Source organism: Cydia fagiglandana, chromosome 10 (genome assembly GCF_963556715.1).
Source record: "Cydia fagiglandana chromosome 10, ilCydFagi1.1, whole genome shotgun sequence".
NCBI classification, from domain to species: domain Eukaryota; kingdom Metazoa; phylum Arthropoda; class Insecta; order Lepidoptera; family Tortricidae; genus Cydia; species Cydia fagiglandana.
Genome location: NC_085941.1, coordinates 11,741,539 through 11,767,154, shown reverse-complemented (window position 1 = coordinate 11,767,154; position 25,616 = coordinate 11,741,539). Strand labels below are relative to the sequence as shown.

Genomic DNA, 25,616 nt, shown 5'->3' with positions numbered 1-25,616 from the left:
GGGTAATATTTGCATCTTTCATATATTTCGTGATATGAAGATAACAAATATGTTTATCAACATAATTACTATATACCTATAATACCAATACCCTCCAGGCTAAACCGGTTGTTAACTTTAGTTCCATTGGTACACATCGAGGGCGCCAGTAGTATAAACGTATAAACGGTTGGGGACATTTTTTTGTATGGAGTTACCGTTCTTCTCCTAGTGAGTATTATATTCTTTGATACGTACATACCAATCGACGTAAAGCCGGACTACAAGGTAGGAGTGTAAATGTACAAGGGGGGCTTTACGTATTTTGTACAATGAGTGCGATATTATTTTTTATGTCGTGGATCATCCCATCTGGACTGGCCTTTATATTATGTATTTTGATCAAATCATGTGTATTTCCATTGTATTTCTTCCTTAAATAAACCATAGTCTACAGGCCATAACATAATTGTTAAAAAAAAAAAAACCATAGTCTAAAGAGCTCTTCGCGCCAAAATGATTGCCAAAATTGTCAAAATTTTTTGACAGCCGGTGGCGGTATTATTATTACTCAAACAAATTTTACTTAGTATTTTAAGCTATTAATGTTATTGTAAGCTGTCTTAGTTAGTTTAATCCACACTAATTACCTTTCGGCCCAACACAATGAGTTTGTGGGTGGATAAACATCGTCCAAGAGATTTGACGAAATTAGATTTTCATAAAGACCAGGCCGTTCGCTTAAAAAATCTAGTGCAACAAAGCGATTTCCCACATTTACTCGTTTACGGCCCTTCTGGAGCTGGTAAAAAGACTCGAATTATGTGTTTATTGCGGGAACTATACGGTTCAGGTGTAGAGAGGTTAAGGCAAGAAACCATGACTTTTACTACTCCATCTAATAAGAAGCTTGAAATAATGACTGTAAGTAGCAATTACCATATCGAAGTTAACCCTACAGACGTCGGAATTTATGATCGAGTCGTAATTATGGACTTGGTCAAGAATGTTGCACAAACTCATCAGATAGATTCTTCAGGGCAAAGAGAATTCAAAGTTGTGATCTTAAACGAAGTCGATGACCTTACCAAGGATGCTCAGCATGCCTTGCGCCGAACAATGGAGAAGTACGTGTCCACTTGCCGCCTTATTTTGATAGCGAACTCGATCTCGCGTGTGATACCCGCTATTAGATCGCGATGTCTGACTATTCGGGTTCCTGCGCCTACAGAGAAAGAGATTGCTTCAGTGCTGCACAATGTCTGCAAGAAAGAGGGCTTGAATCTGCCATCAGAGCTTGGTTTACGTATCGCTAAAGCAGCTGATAGGAATATCCGAAGGGCTCTGCTTATGTGTGAAGCATGTAAAGTTCAACAATACCCATTCACTCCAGATCAAAAAGTTCCTGAACCTGACTGGCAAGTGTTTATAAGAGAAACGGCCTCAATGATTCTGTCCGAACAGTCTCCAAAGAAGTTAGGAGAGGTGCGCCAGAAGTTGTACGAATTAATAATACATGGTGTGCCACCAGATATGATTTTTGGTGGACTTTTGAAGGAATTGGTTCGGAATTGTGATATGGCGATGAAGTGTCAAGTAGCAAGTCATGCAGCCAAGTTTGAACATAGAATGCGTCTCGGTAACAAACCAATATTTCACTTGGAGGCTTTTGTTGCTAAATTTATGGCAATTTATAAAAAGTTTGTTGAGGAATCTATGGGAGATATGTTTTAAACAACAACTTGACACAGTTCTTTATTTTTGTAATTTACTAAATTAAATTTTTACTACATGTGGAATTTTGTTTCTAATTGCTCTCACATTACATTGCAATATTATGCTTTTAAAAGTTACTAATTATTGGAAATTTGCATGGATTTAGTAACAAAATTGGATTGAATACTATTATTAAGAATAAAACAAAGTATTCATCATTTTTGTGTCACTTAACAATACCCTTAATTTGACAGTGTTCAAAATACTGTACAAAATTTGTGCCCCTCTTAATATTTTTTTGTAACCAGTATCATTGATACTACAATATTGAGCGCCGAGGAGGTTTGAACTGATGACTTTCTGTGATTTCTGCCAAATTAAGAGTTAATTTTATTAATGATATTGACCACTAGCCATAGTTTTGTTCAAAGTAACCAAAGCATCTTATTTTTAGATGTCTTTAAATATGTTATTAATGTTTTGAGGCACATTTTTAGCTTTTGCATTAAAAATAAATATTTTCTTGCATGTTTCCATAAAGTCAAACAATGATATAGACGCTTTCTACAAAACTATGGTTGGCTAGTTATGACTAAATGAAAGAACTGTACTGGTAATAATATTTGACTGGTATCTTCCTTGCAAAAAGCCTGAAGTTATCCACCACAGCATGCATGATTGCTGTGACAATCTCATTGGAGAAATGGTCCAGAACTGAGGTCTTCGCCTGGAGACCAGCCTCAATCATGTTCATGTCCAGGAAGTCTGTAATTAACAGGTTCCATTAAAATTTTATAAATACATAAAAAAAATTCCTTTCATGTATCAACAGTAGTTTTTTTTTCAATTTCCGTTAATAGATTTTTGGTATCATAACAATCTTGGTATCAGGTGTCACTTAGAATAGGACAGTCCTCCTGATGGTGAATCAATCCTTGGGTATTATGGCTCCATCGATATTGCCTTCTGATGGTAAGCGGTTACCGTAGCGTATACACGCGCATCCTGCGGTGTCACACGTGTGTTGCTTGACCCTTCACAATCTATTTAGTTCATACCATTGCACGTTGGACTATGCTGGGGTCACAAGGCCAATCGAGCCTAGCATAAACCTAAATATCTCGTTGTAAATATTTAGATAACTAATTACATAATTATCTATTGCCCCTTGATCTGCTAACTGCATGGATACTGCAATGTCATTTTCTTGTTTACCTATCTAAGTTCTGTTGGTCATTAAGATAGCACTTCGCTAATGTCTTCTCTGATAATCGTATGCGATTTGCAATACATTGCGGCATTTGATCAATCGATTGATTTCGTTGCTCATATTTAGCCAGCAATGATCTTAAATCGCATGCTATTTGTTGCAAGGTCTGTAGGTCTTATCGGTGATTTTCTTGGAATAGTTATTATAAATATCAATATCTTAATGATATTATTTATTATAGGTAGGTACATAATGATGTCAGCTGGGCATTGCAACTGGCAACTTACGTCAGTCCTCTTGAATTAGGTAGGTACTTAAACAAAATCTTGTGCTTATAATTCGTTTTTTTTTAGCATCTAGACACGCGGCAGCGTGTCAAGCCAAGTTCAAGCAAAGGAACTGGCTAGCCAGCGCCAAGTGTAATATTACACGAACCACTTGGTGCCACTTTTGACCCTTCTATAACTCAAAACATCTTTAACGTAAACACATAAAACTACGTGTGTTTAATTATATCCATAAGGACATCTAGAAGCCCAAATTTCATGAAGCTAGCTCAAACGGTTATAAAGATATGAAGGTCAAAAAGTCGTAAATTTTAAGACTGACTGACATACCTATAGTACCTAAACCTAAACTACTTCCAGATGACCTAGAAGGATGAAATTTGGAATCCAGCTCAGTTATTGTGTGAAAGCGTAGGAAAAAATCTAAAAATTAAAAAAAGTTATAAAATAGGGGGGGTCCCCATACAAAAAAACCATTTTTTATTGTGACTGACATATAAGTACCTAAACCTAACCTACTTCCAGATGACCTAGAAGGATGAAATTTGGAATCCAGCTCAGTTATTGTGTGAAAGCGTAGGAAAAAATCTAAAAATTAAAAAAAGTTATAAAATAGGGGGGGTCCCCATACAAAAAAAACCATTTTTTATTGTGACTGACATATAAGTACCTAAACCTAACCTACTTCCAGATAACCTAGAAGGATGAAATTTGGAATCCAGCTCGGTTATTGTGTGTAAGCGTAGGAAAAAATCTAAAAACAAAAAAAAGTTAATAAATAGGGGGGGTTCCCATACAAATTTCTTTTTTATTGTGACTGACATATAGTATTTAAACCTAACCTACTTCCAGATGACCTAGAAGGATGAAATTTGGAATCCAGCTCGGTAATTGTGTGTAAGCGTAGGAAAAAATCTAAAAATAAAAAAAGTTAAAAAATAGGGGTGGTCCCCATACAAAAAACCTGTAATACGCGCTAAACAACCGGCCCACTGTGTGTCGTTGGCGGCGCGTGGCACCACATAATTAATACAAAGAACAGAAGTAAAAAACATGCAGCGGAAACACAAGAAAAAACATTAAATCTCAATACCTGCCTAGTTTTCTTTACAAAAAGTATTGATATCCCATCAAAAACATAAATGTAAAAAAGGAGAGCCAAGTTCAATACAAAAATTATGCTTGGCTGTGGGGTTCGCCGCAAAAAGAATGGAGATTTAAATGAGTGCCAAGTTCTATGCAAAATCCAAATATGTATTTATAGGAACAAAATAACATTATAAACAAGTATTAAACTCTATTTCTTTGCTTTATTGGATACCTATAACAATTGCTGTTATTTAAAAAAAATGTGAGATCTTAAAGTAGGTTAGATTTGGCTTGGCCAGTTTTTATCAGAATTACAAAATATATATGTTGAATAACTTTATAAAATGATTGATGTAATGAAAACTGGCCAAGTCAAATCTAACCTGCTTTAAGATCTCGCATTTTTTTTAAATAACAGCAATTGTTATAGGTATCCAATAAAGCAAAGAAATAGAGTTTAATACTTGTTTATAATGTTATTTTGTTCCTATAAATACATATTTGGATTTTGCATAGAACTTGGCACTCATTTAAATCTCCATTCTTTTTGCGGCGAACCCCACAGCCAAGCATAATTTTTGTATTGAACTTGGCTCTCCTTTTTTACATTTATGTTTTTGATGGGATTAGAAATTAAGTAAACAATCTTGAAGTGTCTTTTAATTGAAAAACACATTTTAAAAATAAGTTACGGCAAATATGTAACAATTATGAATCTAATACGATCATTTATATTCTTCTGCTTTCATAAGTAATAGTTTTTGAATATTAAAAAGCGTTTTTCAATTAAAAGACATGTCAAGATCGCTTTCCTTCTTGCAAGTTCTTTCTAATGCTAAAAAAAACGAACTATAGCTCAGTGTGTGTCAATATTACGCTGTCGCCGCAGAGCGCAGAGGGGCATCATACATTGTATGTAATATTTGGGCTCCGGGGCGGGGAAGGGGGGCAGCTGTCCCCTCTGCTCTTACCTGCCTACGCCCATGAGGGATAATTACGACTGCGGGGTAATGTCAACTAATCGAAATATCTCTCATATTTTACATTATTAACTAGAGTTACACACAAGTACACAACACATCTTTCTTTCTGGACATTTGTATATGGAACTCTAGATGATAATGTAAACTGTAAAACATGGAAGATATTTCGATTAGTTGAAATTAACCCGCAGTCGAAAATGTCCTCTGCACCTTTCTTCGTAAAAGCTGGATACTCATTAGCGAGCCGTAGCCGTAACCGTAACCAAAAAACGGTTACGGTTCGCTAATGAGTATCCGGCTAAAGACGGGTAACGGGCTCTAGGTACCATGTGTAGAATGCCAGTTCGTTGGTGCGCAATTCGCGTTTACACATATTCGTTGGGGCACACATGTTCGCACGGAATTATATGAACGGGCCTATCTTTACTTTTGAAATATTTGATATAAAAGCGAACTATGAAAAAGATGATCTTTACTGTTGTTAATTGGCTGTAGGAAATACGTAGGCGTGCGTCGATTCCTCACTGCGATCCGCTCCGGGCCTATTAGGATGTAGTCTTCGTTGTTCACATTAGTGCCAGCCCAGGTGTAGGTGATGTTGCTTTCTACCTCCTCTGCAATCATAAAAAAAATATTAAATTAAATGCGTAAAACTAAATTTAATGGCTGATGGAGGTATTAAAAAGTTGATACCGCCGCTGTACCTTACATGCCATTTTTTTTGATAAAATGGGTGATTTTCGACGCCGCACTACTGCCGTGATTATGTCATTCAATCGTCACTTATTTTATCGCTAAGGGAATTGACAGATAGGTAGGTACTTTAGACGGTAGAGGTAGGTATATAGGTACACTACACTGTGCCCGCGTCAAGTCTTTACTTGGGTTAGGTAACCGTTCAAATTTAGACTACATCAACATTACTGCAGCAGTATTGCTTACTTCTACTACTACATACCTACTTTACTTTTTTTTCCAATATATAGTCCTCGAAATAATCCAACAGTTAGCGGATCGTGAGCACCTAATACCTATCTACCTAGGTTGGCGATGCATTGAAATAATGGTAACATTCCATTTCTAACCGCAGCTGCACTACCGGCCGGTACTGAACGCGTCGCTGTCATTGTCAATTTCCATAGTAAAGTTGACAGTAGTGCAGCTGTCGTTGGAAATGGAATGTTACCCTAAAGGTCTACTACCTACTACCGCTGAGAGGCGAAGAGTTGAAATAAAAGTCTCCTACTAAGCCTAGTCACGTACCGAATTCCCAGCTCCTCAGATTAAAACAGATCCCTTTTATGAAACTGAATATTCTGTTGTATAAAGAGACTATACTGAGGCGGAAAGTACGCCTTTTAAGCCCTTCTGGGTAAGCCAATATGGCAATATTGAACGAGTACCTTACACAATATGCGTTGTAAAAATGAATGGGATTTTTAGGGATAAATTCTGGAATCTCAACCTCGGGATTAGGACTTCGCCAAGTGGTGACGGTACCTTATGAGAAAAAGAAAGAATTGTATTTTGTAAGTAAAATACATACTTAGGTAGCTACATAATACCTGCAGTAGAGTCGTGACTTTAGTTTGAATTAAATGTTTCTGCTGCTGAAAGTGTTTTAATAACTCTTTGAGCGCTAAAAATAAATACAAAAAAGAGCAGCTGACTGTACTTTGAATCGTGCCGGCCAGTATTCTGCTGGCTCTTGTATTTGTATGCTGCACAATGTCACCAACTTCAGTATTTTCGTTTTGTTCAGAAATTTTACAGCAATTCACTTCTATTCATCGTAGAAACTGGGCTGCCATTATTGATTTGTTAACTTACTCAACTGCGATGAAATCTTCGACAGTTCGTAGGGAGTTATCAAAGACAAATAAATAATAAAGAATGTTAATGTGTATGTAGTTAAAGTCGCATTTTATTTCGTAAGTTATCGCTCTAGTACCTAAACAAGGTCTTGGAACCACCTAATGGGTATTTTATACTTACTTCTATACCCCCGGCTTAAGGTGTTTTCACATTGCCCGGTCCTATATCGGATACGACTACAAAAAAGGCATAGACTAAAAACTTGCAGAATTTTTTATCCATTTATTTATTTTTGTGGTTCAAAAGAAAATGTCAATGCAAAAATAAAACCACTCGATGCCATAACATAAGCCATTTTCTAGTAGGTAGCTGTTTTTCTCCAAAGGTCATCCGACATCCGATATTGGATCTGACCTGACATTGTGAAAACGCTCTTAGTTCGCGTGCGTTTCGATGTTACGAGTATGAATATGCATAGGCGTACCCAGCATTTTTTACAGGGTGGGGCAGAAGTAGGGTTACGTGCCTTAATTGTTCCTAAAAATTTTTAGCTTCTAGCCAGACCACAGACCAGGGTGGGGCAAGTTGCCCCACTTGCCCCACCGTGCGTACGTCTATGTGAATATGTGTGGGTATTTAGTCCCATTCACTACGGATTACTATCCACTGGCCTTACGATTTCTACATGTCATAGAAATAACTAGATCATTAAAATTGGTTCCGTAACCGCGAAAAGGATTAAAATCCGCGAAAGCCGAAGGCAGTTTCACGTAGGGTTTAAAACATCATAATAAACATCCAGTGAACGCTCCGAGAGTGTAAAATTAAATGACATTAAAACATTGTGTTAAGAAGAGTACAAAACTGAACTATTCAAGACCTCGCTAATTTTAAACTATCATAAACGACATTCGTATGTAGATTCCTATGCTTATTAGTTACTGGTCTCTTATATAAGTATGCCTCTATCGATTAATTACCAAACGCCAATCAACGAGCGTTAATACTAAACCTTCACTATTGTTAGAAACTTCAAACTCTGTTTAGTAATTACCATGTCTGTTGCTCTTACAGAGGGGCTACCGCGAGAACCGAAAATCTCAAATTGCGGGGATCTTTCTCTTTTACTCCAATGAAGGAGTAATTAAGACTGACAGAGAAAAATGCCCGCAATTTGCGAACTTCGATTTTCGCGGTTATAGCCCTGTACCTACAAAGCACGTACCTACAATGCACCATGTCTGTGAATTTTGTGAATAGTTACTTAAGTACTTGTTTTAGTTCCCCTTTGGCATGTTGTAGGTAATTAGAATAGACATTCTATTTTGTTAAATGGTTTGTATACTAATGACCTAATGAGGTCATTAGTCTTTATGTACCTATTAGCTAAGAAGTTTGATGAATCCTGTCCATATTTATACACGGTGTCTGGTACATCGTTTGCCAAATTAAAACGGCAGATAGGTTGAGTCATTTGCTATCTTCTCATGCCTAGAAAAAAAACAACGGATTGCACTCCGGGAGTGCCGACAGAAGTGAAAACTCAATGACTATTGTAGACGCCAAAGGATCGTTCCGATGAGGCCATAAATCATTAGGCCGGCCCCGCCCCTTTTACTACCTGCTTGTAGGGATGCGGGTCGCAACCTTCGAAGATTATCGATGGTGGTATTTATAATAATAATTGGTTATGTTAGTTTTGAACTCATTGTACTAAAAAAAATATGCTAATAATTTAAACTTTTTAATAAATACCATAAAAAGAAATTGACATAATAAATATCAATGAATAAAAACTTAAACAATAAACTTAATTTACATAGTTTTCGTTGGAACTGTCGGTATCACTGTCATCCTGTAAATTTATTACCAGATGGTTCTAAAATATTAATGAAGCCATCGGTACTTTAATAAATGCAGATGTTTTATCGAGCAAGCGTAATTCATCGATAAGCAATGTCGACTTTAGCCGCATCCTTGTTGACAGCTCGGTTTATTACCCTATCGGAACGATCGTTTGGCGTCTATTATAGTCCAAAATGTCTGCAGCATTATGTATAATTGACCCATCCTCCTTTTTTTTCCGAAATTCCAAAACTTTGAAAAACTTTAGTTCCGAAATTGCTGGTCAGTGAGCATGTTTAAAATTCGAAATTCAAATTTGTAGCGTTAAATTGTTTAAAATTGGAATAGAAATTGTAAAGTTACCTTGCAGACCTCGCATCTAAATATATTTGGTCATGATATTTTGAGTTTTATTCACCAGTACTAGAGTTCACTTTTATTAGCGATTTCATCAAGATTTAGCTTTATTGAATTATATTTGAGTGATATAAAGTTAGAATGTAACTGTGAGATCCTCGTATTTCAACCCGTACAAGATTAGAACCTTTTTCATGTAATGTCATTGAGTTTTTCTTTATTGATTTAAATGCCATCTAAATGAGTGGCCATCTAAACCTTACGGTCACGTGATCGCCTTACGCTGTCTCGAGTTTATCATTTTTTCCCCACCTCAAAAAGTGCCCAGCGCCGCTAAAGAAGTTATCACTTCAAAAATTGGCCATGGTTTTTTTTACTACTACGCAAGTAAAAATTTACGCTTAGTTACGCTTTGACATTTACGATAAACTAGCATAGAAGTGAAAAAAAAAAATGTGCGCCAAATTAAAAATTTCTAGGCCTGAGATAGAAGATAGCAAATGACTCAACCTATCTGCCGTTTTAATTTGGCAAACGATGTACCAAACACCCTGTATATTCGCGTATATGCCTACACTAAATGTCCATGAAATAGTTTTCAGTGTCAGGTAATTAATTATAATGTATTTTGTAAACTGCACACTACTAAACATAACAGAGGGGTTTTAGTTGAGTTTTTTTTTGCTTATGAAGTGTTACTTTAGTTTGACTTTTAATGATATTATTATGACTTCAAGGTAGGCACCTAGAACCAGACTTAGAAAAACCTGCAGCGGTTTTGATAGCCCACGCAGTGCAAGTGTCATTTTAGGTTTAAAGATCTTTATTTCTCATAAGAATACATAATAATATTATTCACTTACACGAGAATTTCTTATTTTTTTCATGCAAAATACATAAACTTACTCAAATAAACTTTTAAACGAACTTGTCTGAAATATAAAATATCACACTTTTGAGGAAAGAAAGCTTGTACCTGAACAGTTTAAACTTATTAATGTGTCACCTTCTGGCTTATAGTGTTTCAAATGATGTGCAAGGAAAATTTTAAACGTCAAACTTATATGAAATTATGACGTATAAGTAAATTATAACACTTGAATGCGTGGGCTATCAGAATCGCTGCAGACTTTTCTCGGTTTGACTCTAGAAATATAAAGTAGGTAAGTACGTATTACCTATATGTAGGTACGAAAGCTAATTAATCTATCAAATTTCGTTCTTAGAAGGTATTTCTTAGAAAGTTAGAAGTTGGAGGTATTCAAAATACTTACATAATAAACGTAATATTCGAAATAGAAGTACTCAGTACGCTTTTGTAACTCAACCGAGTAACACGTTTACAAAGCAAGTTTAAAATGATCGAGAAATTTCAAATCATGAAAATATTTTGAATACCTACATTACCTACTTATATTACTTACCTCCAACTTGAGGAGAAAGCAGCCGAGCGCTAGCAACCGGGCGACATTAGTACTTCAGTGGCGCGATAGATGGCGCTACTGGTTGATAAATTTGCTTAATTAAGAATGAGTTACACTGGCGTAACACAACGTGGCGTCTCATAACGTGGTTCAAGCGAAGGCACGGAGACCTAAATAAGACGATTTCTTACGTATGTCCATTGTGATGTAGGATGTATATGGCTCCACCCTATCAGCAATTTTCATGATTATCTCGGCTCCAACATGAAGGTCGCTGTTGAAAATGGCCCCGCTTTTTCCTCCGTGCAACTGAAACCTAAAAAAAATTACTAGTAGGTACCGTATACCACCCTACTATAGTTCAAAAGCTTCAATATTTGGTCAAAAATAACTACTTAATATTTTCGTTCAGGTGTAAATAAGTTACTTCGATGTTACAGTTCTAAGGCCAAATATTTCTATAAATCGAAGAACTGAAACACAGGCAACAATAAATCGGACTATAGTTGGGTACTAAATATAAGTATTACCTACAGGAAACCGCACAATTCTGCTTGAGTATTCTTTTCATAGTGATTCAATTAAGTACCTAAGAGACGTGGAACCTACCTACAAGTTACTTAAAAACTGATTGCATGTTCTGCGGCCTTCTGCCTCGATTATGGTGAAATGCGAAAAAAATATTTTTAAATATTTAAAATATAGAAAAAGAGCGTGAACTCGTGAATATAATTATCTACTTGGCTAGCCATGATTATTCAATTCATTAACATAAAATGAACCGAACAAAGGCTACCTAAACGAAGGGAACCGACCTGTTGCCTAACACCTACTTGACACTTGACCATTGACCAAGACACCTTCAATGTTTGCCTCTGGCAAAACCATCGGGGATTAAATATGTTACTGTACTATGTACGGTCAGCAGCAGAAGTTGCTAAGCGGGCGAGGTATTCAAAATTACCTTGACGCGCTCTTATTCTCTTACCAATAAAGTTGCGGCCAAGATGATTTTGAACACCTCGTCCGCTGGTGACTGCTGCTGACTGTAGTACGAAAAACTAAGAGGTGTCCTTGGTCAGTGTAACTGTAAAGGTAAAATACTTACCTATTTTGTAGTTACAACCTTTTTTTTTCTCCTTCGTTGTATTGGATTGTATCGTGTCAAAGGCTCAAACCCAGCTTATTCTTCTAAATAACCCGGTTCTTTGACAAAGGTAATAAATCAAATAAGTAGTTAATTTTTCCTTCCTCCCGTATTGTCCGCAAACCGTGACTTGCGATCCTTATCCTTTTGTATCGTTCTGAGTAGCTTCAGAAGACTAATGATAAATAAACCCCCGGGCCCCGCTAAGATTAAACCAGCCATGTAAACATCACTTTTCTTTCGTGAAAGCAGGAAAATTCATTTTCTCCAATATGCTCGGAAATGTTCACCTTATTGTAGCAAAAATAGTACGGGAAGTTCTTCGTTAATGTCAAACTCTAACTAAAAAACATCAAACTATCGCTGTCCTGTTCTAGCGGACGGGAAGTAAAAAAACACTACAGTAATAACTTATTACTGTAGTGTTTTTTACTTTTTAATAATAAAAAACGCAAACAGCCAATTATTATTGCCGCGAGCCGCTTCTACACGACCCGATCAGCTATCATTTCACGTGTATGATCGTGCGAATACTGCTTAATAAAATCAAAGATTATTTTTATAGTTTTTTTAAATCTCATCCGTGTTCATAAAGCTTACATAGTTTGTCAAAGGACTTTCTCATTTCAAACATAGACAAAGAGAATCATACTATCTTTGTCCTACACTAGTACTAGCACCCAAAAGAAAAGGATGGGTGTAGTTTTCCTGGTTCTTACTGACTGAAAAATTGGTTTCACAAACTATATTGCGCAATTATATTGAATGAACGAATATTGAATGGTACTGAATGGCAGAATAAGTTTGTGCCTTTAACTTTTAAAAATTAATTAAAGAGGGAAATTGTTTTTGACATTTTGGATGTGAAGGTTTGATTTGAGTGATGCTTGATGCTTAAATAATAATTATTTTAGCTTATTTCCTCGCATGTTTGGAGAAAAGCACTATATATGCCTCGGCAGGAATAGCAATTCGTGGATTCGTCTTCTTTGTCGGACTCCGCTTCGCGTCGTCCGACAAAATCGAAACTCATCCACGAATTGCCCTTTCCCGGCCTCTGCAATAATGTACTATTCATGTTTCATTAAAAAGTTGCGGAACTTCTTTACTAGGAAAATGTTGGCGCTTTAAAATTTTGAGCAAAAGTCTACAACTTCCGATCACATTGTAGCAAAACTGAAAGTTCTTAGAATTTCAGAAACTATATTGTTTGGTAACTTTATTTTTGGTTACCTATTGGTTTTTTTTATAAACTCTTTCTGACAATTAATAGGTAAGTATAGGTACATTTTCTTTACTATTGAACCTTGCCTAAAAAAGTAATATGACCTTCCTTAAAAAGGGTTATTCATTCATATCATATTCATTCATTTTCAAAAAAATAAATGATTCTTTTATTGCATTTGTAATTAAGTGCTGTGCCCATTCTAAGAACTTCCAAAGTGAACTTAGAATATGTACATATGTTGGTACTTACTTCGCCGACCTATTCATGTTACCTATTAGTAACGTCTTTATTATTCAATTATACCATCGCCTTTATCGTCTGCATGAAGTTGCGGACAGAGGTTAAACTGTATAGTAGAAATAAAACATGTCACTAAACTTGTCACATGTAATTAGGTGGTCTGGTAACAATTAGCGCAACATGTTGAATGCGTCGAGCATTCTATAATTTTCAATAGACTTACCCCCTATCACCAGTTACCCGTGAACAAGATGCATGTAACTGCGTCGAAATATCGGGAGTTCGAAAACAATACGAAAGGTAATCACTGTTAATATCCCGGTCGATATAAGTCTTTTGAAACTAACCGTGAACCATTCAAAACTATTATACTAAAATTTTATTGTTGTTTGCCCACCTTCGTTCTGCGAGCTTCGTCCACTTAGCCCCGGTAACGTTGACCCTCCTGAGCAGGAATGACACTTGCTGCTCTGGCAAGGTCACGGCCACACTGTTTACTACGGCCGGGTCGATCGGCCGCATACCCATATGGCCAGATTCCATCAGAAAGAAGAATGTCCTGACGCCGCGGCGCAGGCAGTCAATATCGTTCGCTTTGCAGGCTGGGAACGGCAGGGGATTGACTGGAAATATAATACATATTTATATTAATAATTATTTCGTATACAATGCAAATATAGTTAAATACAATAAAAGTTAATTGTGTCTGTGTGCATCCTTTGTAATATGTATTAGATTTGGGTGCAGGTGCGACGTGCGGTGACACAGCCATTGAACTAGGATATCATAATAATGCTAATTTAGGAATAGGTAACTAAGATTGGCAGATCTAATAAAACCTTTATTTTATTATTGAGGCCTGTTTTATACAAAGGGCTTACCCTTTCCTTATACTCTTATTTATTCATTATGTACCTACTTTACCTACCTGATTTTTTTCTAATACGGCCCCGACACTATCATGGATACTGACATTACTTTGACGGAATGACGTTTTTAGTGATAGTGTAGGGAGTGTCATGAAGGAATGACGGCAAGTAATGAAGTTTATTTTAATAATTTCCGTCAGTATTGGAGTTATGTCAAAGTAATGATACTAGAAATGACATTATACTGACAGTGAATTGATTAGAATGATGAAATCAGAAATGACAGAAAGAATGATGGACGATAATGAAGTTATTACACATTTTTAATATTTTTGAAGAAATGTCAAAATAATGACATTATACTGATAGTGAGTGGAGCGCATCACTCTAATCCCTCATTCCGTCATTTAAAGTACTTTAGAAGAAGGTTTTATACTAACAAGAGTCATTACTGGCATTTAAATCAATAAGTGAAGTATACCTACTCTATTATCATTGCTCTAAAGTTTATTTTCACTTGACTCTCAAGAAAAAAGGAAAACATGCAGAATACGATGCATAAAGAAAATCTGTCCCTTTCTAAAAAAATTCCATACATGAAATAAAAATTAAAAACCTTTTATTTTAAGTTGTTTACAACAATTTAATTATATTTTTACCGGGAAACGCGATAATCGAAATTTAGTTATCTGCCTCTTTATCGTTCTAATATGCAAAAGTGAGGATGATGATGATGAAAAGTGATAGAGAGGTTAGATAACGAAATTACGTGTTTCGCGGTAGACCCCCAGATTGTGATGGATTGTGGTAGTGGCGCCCCCTACGCAGAGTTTCGAGTAATATTCCCTATTCAGGGAAATAGAATAATATTACGCAATACTCTGCGTAGGGGGCGCCTCTAGCACATACTGAGGGCTTACCGCGTAATTTCGTTTTCTTCCTCTTTATCACTCTTCGCGTTTCGAAGTAGACCCTCTGAATTTGCTAGTGGACCGTACGCCGACTTTTGCGTAATATTCCCTTTTGCGTTTTATTTCGTGCATGGAGTTCAATATATTTTTTAAAATATGGTCAACATCCCTATTTCGTATATTCTGTATATGGCCTTATATAATAACATGTTGTAAGTATGCACCTATCCTATAAGTAAACTCTCTGGTTTATGGCATTATTCATAAACGCGTTACTGGCCTGAATTAGCTATGAATAATTTTGATCTTCTCGTTTTGGTCTTTATCCCTCATTTTGACTTATGTATTTGTAAGAAAGGGATAAAACATATTAACTAAATCAGGTCTGTAAAGCTTAAAAAGTTTTATGACTAATTGAGGATGAATAGTTAGTGTTTATGGTTGAATGTTCCATATAAGACTATCCCGTTCGAACTTGCTTTAAGACGGACTCTTTTTTTTATACCTCCTTACTTCGAACCTCCACAGATATTGTTTTTACTAAACGTCAGGTCAACCGCAGAAACCCCGACTATTTTTAATCAGCAAAATCCTAACTACTTTTTTAATAATTATGTACAAGTATTAGTATTTCGGATACCCCAAAAACCTGTGTCTTAAAGGTCCTTCCCTCAGCATAATATATAGAATTTTTTTATGTGTATTGTTTTTCTTTATCTTTTCTTTTACTTTGTAGTTTCACAGTGCCTTGGTTTTATACTGTAATGCTGTGTTACTTATTTGATCAATAAAATAAAATAAATAAATAAATAAAAAAATAGAATGCGACAGAAAAATGCGGTACTAAAGATTTTTTCATAAGGATCTGAAACGAAAAGAGATACTCAGATAAAGTTCGAAGGAACACAATATAGATAGATCTTTAAGACGAAATAAATTGCATTCAGTTTTCTTCAAAACATCAATTAAATTTCTGCCATAGCCGTTTTTATTTTACTAACCAAATAAAAACAAAGTATGTTTATTATAGGTAAGTTAACTAGGTTACATATCAGGTACCTTTTTAGGGTTCCGTACCCAAAGGGTAAAACTGGACCCTATTACTAAGACTTCGCTGTCCGTCCGTCCGTCCGTCCGTCCGTCTGTCCGTCTGTCTGTCACCAGGCTGTATCTCACGAACCGTGATAGCTAGACAGTTGAAATTTTCACAGATGATATATTTCTGTTTTTTTAACCAAAAACGTATACATTCTTACATAAAAGAAGAATCTAGTAGGTACAGTCAGCGTCGTATAGTAGGTAGCATCCAAAGTATTCAAATAGTTCGGTACACCATATAATAATAGGTATGTATGGCGTACCGAACTATTTGGATATGGATAGGTACTTTGGATGCTACCTACTATATGATGCTGATCGTACTTTAAGAATAGTTTGATTCCCGGTTCGTGGTAAGAATAAAAAAAATATTTGTATACATTTTTTAACTACCTATCTTTCACACAGTCATGACGCACGCACGCACGAAAAGGTTGAAACAAATAAATATTCTTTTTAGTTACTTATTTCTTTTTCTACATTTTTCTGGCTCATCGGGTATAGAGTTGCCACAGTACATAGTATAGTTACGACAGATTAGAAATATTTGAATCGATGCTTGTATAATGTCTTGGTTTTGTGTTCTTCAAAACGTACACTACAACAAAACTAAGAACGGTTAGGAAAATAATAACTTAAAATTCCCCGTGACAAGTAATGATGAAAATACTGATAGAAATACTGATAAGTGTGTGGGGAGATTGTGAGAGAGTGTGACCTGACTGGACCAAACGCTGGAGCGTCATGAGATTTCATGTCATTGCTAATGATAGTGTCGGGGCCGTATAAGATACTTAGATTTTTTGCACCGGACGGGACGAAATGGCGGGTAAGAGGGGAGGCCTTTGCCCAGCAGTGGGACAAAGGATTCTTTTTACTAAGTAGATGGCGGTGTTCAAATTTTGTCAAGGATTTTAAATGTAACTAGAATTATTAAGTATTTGGCCTGGACTGTACAACACTCTTTTAACTGTCCGTCGGTGGACCTTATTCCTTTTTTAATAAGGTCCACCGACATTTAAGTGTGGGCGATAGTACCTAATGCAGATGAATGCATATTTAAAAAGAAACTCCGTGAATACGTTTAGAAGGATTCGAGAGGGAACGATTTACTGCAAAGCGTTTCTTAATGTGAGAGCTCGCGAGTAAAAAAAAATTTGAAACATTTGAAATAAAATGTTTATATTGTGGTAGAGACTGTTCGGAAAGAGAAGAGTCCTGGAATGTATTGGGTACATTATATTCCACGGTTATTCGCTTTCCGTGCAGACTCTACATGATACTTACCTACTTTTATGGAGCATTGCTGGATTTGTCTTAATTTTAGAAGTAACTATATATAGATAGGAATGTGATTCGGCTAAATTATTGTTTGATTTTAAATATTTTTAAGCAGGAATTTGGACATCACTACTGTATGATATGTTTCTTAATCAGATTGTGTTCCGCTATAGAGTCAAGCTGGGTTCTTTATGGAAATGCTCGGGCAGACACAATGAGTTTTACTTACCCATTTAAAATATAACTTAGTTTTATACTTTTCAAAGTGATGGTAAGCTTCCTTAGAAGAGCGCAAAAGTTAAAGTATATTAAAGTTGGTAACTCCACTAACTGCCTATTTAGTTTAAGTTATACATCCTATTTTTCCAGCAACACCGCTTTCGTGGTACTTTCGTCAGCATCTCGGCAGTCTCGTAGTTTTATTACGAAATTGTTCTGTGTAGGGACGAAGGACAAAATGAAAAATGCATGAGGTGGAGGTCTTAAGGTTAAAGATGACATAAACAAGACCGATAGGAGTCGGCTGTTTTTAAAATTTAAGGGACGTCTTTGACTTTGGGCCGGGATCGTGCAGTAGGTTTTTAGATTCTCAATTTATATGTATGTTGATTGTGTTAATATAGTCAGGCAGGATAAAAGGAGGTAGGCCTACAAATCAAAGGGAAGGGCCGATTGAATTACACTGAAATAAGAAACTAGGCTGAGATTACCTAATACCGTTAAAGGACATCGATATTTCCAGAAAATCTATTTGTACCTATTTCTAATATCGGGCATTACGTGCTCCAAATATTGTGAAATCCCTGAAATCCGTCATGTTATTGGCCGTATTGTATGATCTACTTGCTGACCCACTAGACCCACAGGCCAATTCGAAGGCACATTGATATATATAGAATGATATTTAAATCATGTTATTTAGTTATAGTGCGTCTCGCTCGCACCAATACATGAACGGTTAAGAAAAATAAGATCAAGGACGATATAATGACTGGGAAGCTGACATTTAAATTCGAATTACATATTTTGAAAAAAAAAGCTACTGAGCAGTCTAAATATCAACCGTAGTGAATCGGAAAGTAGTTCGAGTTAAAACTTGAGAATTATTATTATTTCCAAAAAAGGCAAAATAACTTAAAACCTGCTGCGGCCGTGTTTTGAGCAAATTAAAAATTCCGTACCCAACCCGAGATCTGCCTATGTCGTTGACCTTTAAACAAGATGGTTAATGTACCTACATTTTTAACGGCTGTGAAATGTTAACGACCTAGGTTTTAATTGTGATTGGGTATTGTTCCTGTAAGTAAGTCGTATCGTATCGTATCGTATCGATACGATTAAAGGCCTCATTGAATCTTTATTTGTAGGTAAGTACCTAGGCAAATTGGATTTTATTAGAAATGCGACTATTGTAAAAAAAAAAACTTTCGTTACTTTGTAATTTCGCACTTTTAAAGGAATACCACGATTTTATCAATTGTTTATACAGGTAGGTACTGAAATAGATACCTTATTTATACCGGGTGTGGCCTGTAATATGAGCAAAAAATTTAACTGTAGGCTGTACTCCTCATACTGACCAACATTTGTTCAGCAACTTTTAAAAATAACTTGTAGTTTGATTTTTAATACACTTTAAAGTTTATTCTAAGACGCAATGTATTGCGAATTTTGTTATGTTTAACGCGTGACAAGCAACGTCAATCACAATGATATGGCGTGGCGATGGCGTCCATTGAAGATAATATTTATTTTGTATGAAAAATAGGGAGTCTAAATACTTTATAATTTTTAAAAGTTGTTGAACAAAAGTGTCATCGTTTGAGGAGTACAATCTATGTTTTAATTATTTGCTCATGGTTCAGGCCACACCCGGTATAATTCTTCGGTTTAAATATGTAAGTAACATATGTGTCCCTATGTATGTTACTTACCTATTAATATTTTATTTTAAAAACAACCTTATCACGACAACGTTATCACGAAATATAAAAAGTACACCGAACATAGGTAGGTTGGTATAATGAAATTAGCTTCCTCTACCTCACACCTTAATCATTAAACAGGCAAATATAATTATCACTGCGAACGTGATAATTATGAATATTTGCCTATTGTGTGAATTCTTGAGTTGTGTAAAACAAAATACTTAAAAAACAGACACAAAAAAGTTAAAATAACTTGCCGTTAGCAGCAAGACACCTACCTTTCCATTGTCGGCCATCGCTCTCAGTTTCCGACTTTGTCTATGTAAAATAACCGCAAGGAATTTTGTAAAGTATTCGCAGTGAGCTAAAACGGGAAGAAATTTGAAATTGCTGCCGAAGTTTACGACGTTTCATGTCCATGGCTGTGACATACGGACTGTCGGTAGTATCGTCTTGGGTCGTCCCATTCGTTTTTCGCCAAGTTCTTAAATTAGTCCTATTCTGCTTTCGTCACTCATTCTACATTGAAAGCCACCGACGATTGTGACGAAAGCAGAATAGGACTAATTTAAGAACTTGACGAAAAACGAATGGGACGACCCAAGACGATACCTGTTGGTAGATGTTGCAACCAATATGTTACGGTGATTGTACGTACCTACATACAGTTACTATTAATACAATTAATTATAAGTGTATGTACGTACAATTAATTGTATACGATTCAGTTACACTTTGTTTGTCACAAATTTGGTATCGTCTAGGGTCGTCCCATTCGTTTTTTGCCAAGTTCTTAAATTAGTCCTATTCTGCTTTCGTCACCCATTCTACATTCGTCACGTTCGTCGGTGGGCTTTATCATCTTTGGTCATATTTGTTGTTTGCCTTTTCCTTATTCCGACCCATTCCGGTATTCGTCATTATCTTATTTGGGCATGTTCGATGTTAGTCTATCTCGTTTTCAGTCTCATTCATTATTCATCATTTTTTCATCGACACGTTCGTTGTTGGTCCCATTCGGTTATTGACAAGTTCTTAATTTGTCTTATTCTGTATTCTGTCATATTCTTCATTCGTCACTTTCACTGGTAGTCTTTGTTATCTTTGGCCATATTTGTTGACTGTTTTTTTCCCAGTGTGGTTATCAATTTCATCATCCCTTCCCTCCCGTGAGTGTCATAGAAGTCGCCCTGAAGAAGGTTGACAGCAGTTACCAAAGCTTTAATCAGTCTGAAACTATCTAAGTAGCCATACTACTGTGCCCTGGTTTAAGACCAGGCACGGCACGACGGAGTAAGCCCCGTGTCCCCGTTTTGGACTAATCTCCCCTACATGTGTATTGTTTAGGAAACATTTAATTAATATTTAAGTATAAGGATTATTGTTTATGGAATCAAAACAAAAAACGAGACAAATAGTGAATGGGACGAATATCGAATAGAACGAATATCGAACGGGACGAATATTTAACGGGACAAATAGAGAATGTGTCCAAATTTCAAAAGAGCCTAAATAAGAAAAATACGAAATTAGAATAAGTCCAAAGACGATAGGACGAAAAACGAATGAGACAAAATAAAGAAATTGACTAACATCGTACATGCCCAAGGAAGATGATGACGAATACCGGAATAAGCCGAAATAAGAAAAAGGCAAACAACCAAATAAAACCAAATATGAAAACGACCACCGATGAACTTGGCGAATGTAGAATGGGTGACGAAAGCAGAATAGGACTAACTTAAGAACTTGGCAAAAAACGAATGAGACGACCCTAGACGATACCTTAAATTTCACATTGAAAGAGCGGCCCTTTTTAACTAAACTGGGTGTACATAAAACATTTCCATCAACCAGTTCCTGTTTTCGGGAATAGCGCCCCCGTTCTTTTGTACTCCCGTAATCGGTTGATCCCGTAAGTAATTGTTTTTGTTCCTTTTTCCTCGGCTGAGACATGAAGAAATTTTTTGATGAAGATACCAATTTATTTTCGGTGATAGATGTATTATCCGGTATTAGTTTCAACTCGAGCATGAAATCGGGGACGCAGTGCAGAAAAATGGTTGAGCGTGAAATACGTGTTTGTACTTTATATTTTACAAAAGCGGGCACGTGAGCATTGACTTAGGTAGGTAGGTACCTATATTACTTCGCAAAGACAGTCCTTCTTTCCCTCGGCCTCGTCTACGTCTATCTTATACATTTTTTATTTTTATGAATATCATTACTGAAAAAGTTATTTACTCATAGAATTACATAAAAAAGTACCAAATAATCCAAATTATATTTTCAACTCGTCAAGTGAGTCATGGTACAACTTTAAATGGAAATGCCCATGCAAGTTTTTATTGCTGGCCCAGTCGATTGCAAACAATTCTTTAACAGAAGTGTTTTTTTTTTCAATATACGAGTAAACAATAATTCAAGCTAACTTCGAAATCGCACACTATGTCGGTTTTTCGATTTCAGTTATCGTTTTTAGGCTTCAAATCGGTTTGGAATTTGAAACGCTCTCCCCTTTAACTAGCGACGTAGGCAGGTAATACCCCAACCCCAAACTATCTTGCCACAAGCCGTGCACGTCTGAATAAACCAGATAAACTCGCCAAGACCTTAATTTTTAATCAACCAGGACTGGTGCAGAACACTTATGGCGCGTTTTAAAAATTAAAACAACTAAGGGCCACTTGCACCATTTCACTAACCCGGGATTAACCGGTTAAATATGGAGTTATCATGGTTACCAGTACAATGTGACACACGGTTAGCGGTTTAACCGCTTAACCCGGGCTTAGTGGGATGGTGCAAGTGGGCCTAAACTACGTTGGCTGTGAATTAAATTGACAAATTATGCATGCACACTATTTATTGTACAGTGTAGTGACAAACCAAATAATTAAATATGTAACGTAATAAAATTAATAAAAAACCGGGCAAGTGCGAGTCGGACTCGCGCACGAAGGGTTCCGTACCATAATGCAAAAAAAAAAAACAAAAATAAAGCAAAAAACAAAACGGTCACCCATCCAAGTACTGACCACGCCCGACGTTGCTTAACTTTGGTAAAAAATCACGTTTGTTGTATGGGAGCCCCATTTAATTCTTTATTTTATTCGGTTTTTAGTATTTGTTGTTATAGCGGCAACAGAAATACATCATCTGTGAAAATTTCAACTGTCTAGCTATCACGGTTCGTGAGATACAGCCTGGTGACAGACGGACGGACGGACGGACGGACAGCGAAGTCTTAGTAATAGGGTCCCGTTTTACCCTTTGGGTACGGAACCCTAAAAAGGTCTATGCGAGGTCCATTCTGTTCCGCTGCAGGTACCTATTTTCTTCAATTAAACAAAATTTGACGGTAACCATGCCGTTTCTTCCTGACATAAGTACCTACCTATCTAAGTGCCTGTACTCTAGTCACTTCATAGAGGTACAATAATATAGAGAAGACATGGGGGAGGGGCCAAATGACCGAACGAGATACACTTATAGAACTTTCAGTAGGAGTAGCAGAGAAAGCGGTACTATTGCTTGTCCTTGTCACAGTCTCACTTTTTGTTTGTTCCCCACCTTTTTGTTAGTATGGGCTATGGTGGGCAACAAATAACCCGACCGAATTACGTAGATTGTTTTTGGTATATTGTCAGGAATGTTAAAACGTGTTTTTAATATGTTCGCATTGCGTATGTTTTGTCCCTCACGGAGGCACGCGCACACCACTTCTATAGGATGCTACTTCTATGAGTCACTTAGATATACCTACCTAATTATCTAGTCGAAATCGAAAGAAAATAAACATGGTTGCCATAAAACTATGAACTAAACGTGTGCGAGATGAGGGATGTTCTTAAAAAAACACCTACTAACGAAAGTCATAACCAATGTTACAAACTTAATAACTAAAGTGAATTTAGATATCGGTAAGAAAAAACTAGACAACTTTTTTACGGAACACTACTTATTACAGCGTAACCTAGACTAACAAAGACATAGTCAGGCAAAAAGGTCTAATGAGAAACGATAACGGAACTTAAAAACTTTTTATTAGTTAGTATGTTTTATCATATTTTAGCATCACCTTAGCATTTTCATCATCGTCCTACCGTTCTACTTTGTCTCTGAAATATCAGTAAATCCCGAGAGAAATTTACATCGCCGTAAACGCGTAGGTAGTATCTCAATTTGATGGTAAACCATTAATTTAAATTATTGCATTCATATTTGTTTGATTTAATGAAATATTCATTCTTAACAATTCCATATTTAAACAAATAATATTGTATTTATCTGTACTGTCGATTGCAAATTGCGTGCGCGTTAAAACAATGGTTTAGAGTCGGACCAAAAAAAGTCTGCAGCGGATTTGATAGCCTACGCAGTGCGTCAATTATATGTCATAATTTCATAGAAGTTTGACGTCTAAAATAACACTTTCACTGCGTGGGCTATCAAATCCGCTGCAGACTATTCGTGGTCTGACTCTAATTAAATTTCTTTATTTAGTACATTACGATACAAGTGCGAAACGGACGCTTTACAGAACTGATTTAGTTAAATTATGTTTTGTCCCTTTCTTACACATACATTAGTCAATATAAAACACAAAAAAAATATTTTGCATTTTGATAAAGGCAAATGATTATTAGCTAATTGAGGTTTGGTAGCGCGATTATGAATAAGGGGGTAAGACTCTAGAATTATACTTTCATAGAAGTTTGACGTTTAAAATAACACTAGCACTTCGTCGGCTATCAAAATCGCTGCAGACTTTTCTTGGTCTAACTCTAGTAAAATACTTACATGTCTCAAATCCACTTGTTTGCATTTTAAAAATCTGACCAGTACATAATTTCAAGCACAAATATAATGCAAAAATACACAGAATAGCTCTTGATAACATTTTACAAAACGGAATAGGACCGCTTGTTAGCGTAAACTTGAAAAGACTGGGTTTTAAAAAGGATCCTGGTAACTCGTCTTTGTATGGGATGATACAATAAGAAGTGTGGACTCAAACCGGTGGCGGTGGAGCTAGCGAGATTACGAGTATACAGTGTGTAAATCCAATACGGGTAATAAATTAAACCAGATATCATTTAACGTTTTAATCAATATTAAGAAGTTTTTATAAGTAACACTTAATTATGAGTTATGACCCAGTAATTAATTTTCTCCCATCTGCATTGGGCTAGCGTGGGGACTATAGCTCAAGCCCTCTCGCGCATGAGAGGAGGTCATTGCCCAGCATGTATATAGGGATGTATATAGGCTGAATTATTTTTTTTAACTTACCGAGCAGCACCGTACTGCAAACATTAAGAGACATAAGATGACATGACATTACGAGATACGAGCTTTTTAATAGTAACTGCTAACAAGCGTTGACAGTTACTTTAAAAAATTCGTATCCCGTAGCTTGTGTGGTGTATTACATTGCGCACGGAATTATTTTGTATGGTAAAAATTTTCACTGTATTTCTAAGCAAAATCTATCTCAATACCTCACCTCACATTTTAGGTCCTATGCTAACCACCGTTTAAATATTCGCCCGTATTGAATTTACTCACTGTATATGGGTAATGACGTAAAAAGATCTTGATTTCGAACTGCAGGAAATATTTAATCATGTATAAAACATTTTCCGATGTAAAACTGTAATAGCTAACTAGGCTAAGTAGTTTTCTAATGGATCTGAGCTGATCTGAGTAAGCAGCTTTTTATGAAATATCATTATTCAAAAAGGAAAAAGATATCCGATAAAAAATATGGTTGTCTGTAAAGTCGGTTTACTACTGAACTGCACTGTCAAAAAAAGTTTTGTGATTATGTTCTCCTCGTTTGTACGTTACCTCTTTAAGGCAAAGCCGGTTGGTGGAGTTTTTATTTTAGTAATAAATAAGTAATTATTAAAGTTCGATAGCTCTTCTGACGAATGGAATAAAATTAGTTTGTAAAATCAAAGAAAATTTAACACTTTTAGGTATTCTCCGGTAGGTCATCCGCTTTAGGCCACCCTCCACTACATTAATTAAGCGTGCACAATTTTATGCCGTGTTTTATTTTATGAAAACTTCGTGCACTGAGGACTAACAAAAAACGGGCTACCTAAACTTGAATACCTATTTCAGTAAAGACTTATTTTATGGTAAACACACACCATTCATTTCTTACTTTCAATACATTGAAATATAGCCAGCACATCCTG

The 25,616-nt window shown here is 36.1% G+C and overlaps 2 protein-coding genes across 2 annotated transcripts; one reads left to right on the top strand and one right to left on the bottom strand.

Moving 5' to 3' along the window:
- The first annotated feature begins 544 nt into the window (after window positions 1-544).
- Window positions 545-1,778, top strand: LOC134667874 (replication factor C subunit 3). Its single transcript, XM_063525268.1, has one exon. It carries the CDS (start codon window positions 646-648, stop codon window positions 1,711-1,713), a length of 1,068 nt encoding a protein of 355 aa, XP_063381338.1. The 5' UTR covers window positions 545-645; the 3' UTR covers window positions 1,714-1,778.
- A 222-nt stretch (window positions 1,779-2,000) lies between these two features.
- On the bottom strand, window positions 2,001-17,712 carry LOC134668328 (uncharacterized). Its single transcript, XM_063525809.1, has 5 exons — window positions 17,709-17,712; window positions 13,718-13,943; window positions 10,897-11,021; window positions 5,741-5,878; window positions 2,001-2,460 (listed from the first exon to the last, which is right to left on the bottom strand). Exons 1-5 carry the CDS (start codon window positions 17,710-17,712, stop codon window positions 2,288-2,290), a joined length of 666 nt encoding a protein of 221 aa, XP_063381879.1. The 3' UTR covers window positions 2,001-2,287.
- Between the last annotated feature and the right edge of the window lie 7,904 nt (window positions 17,713-25,616).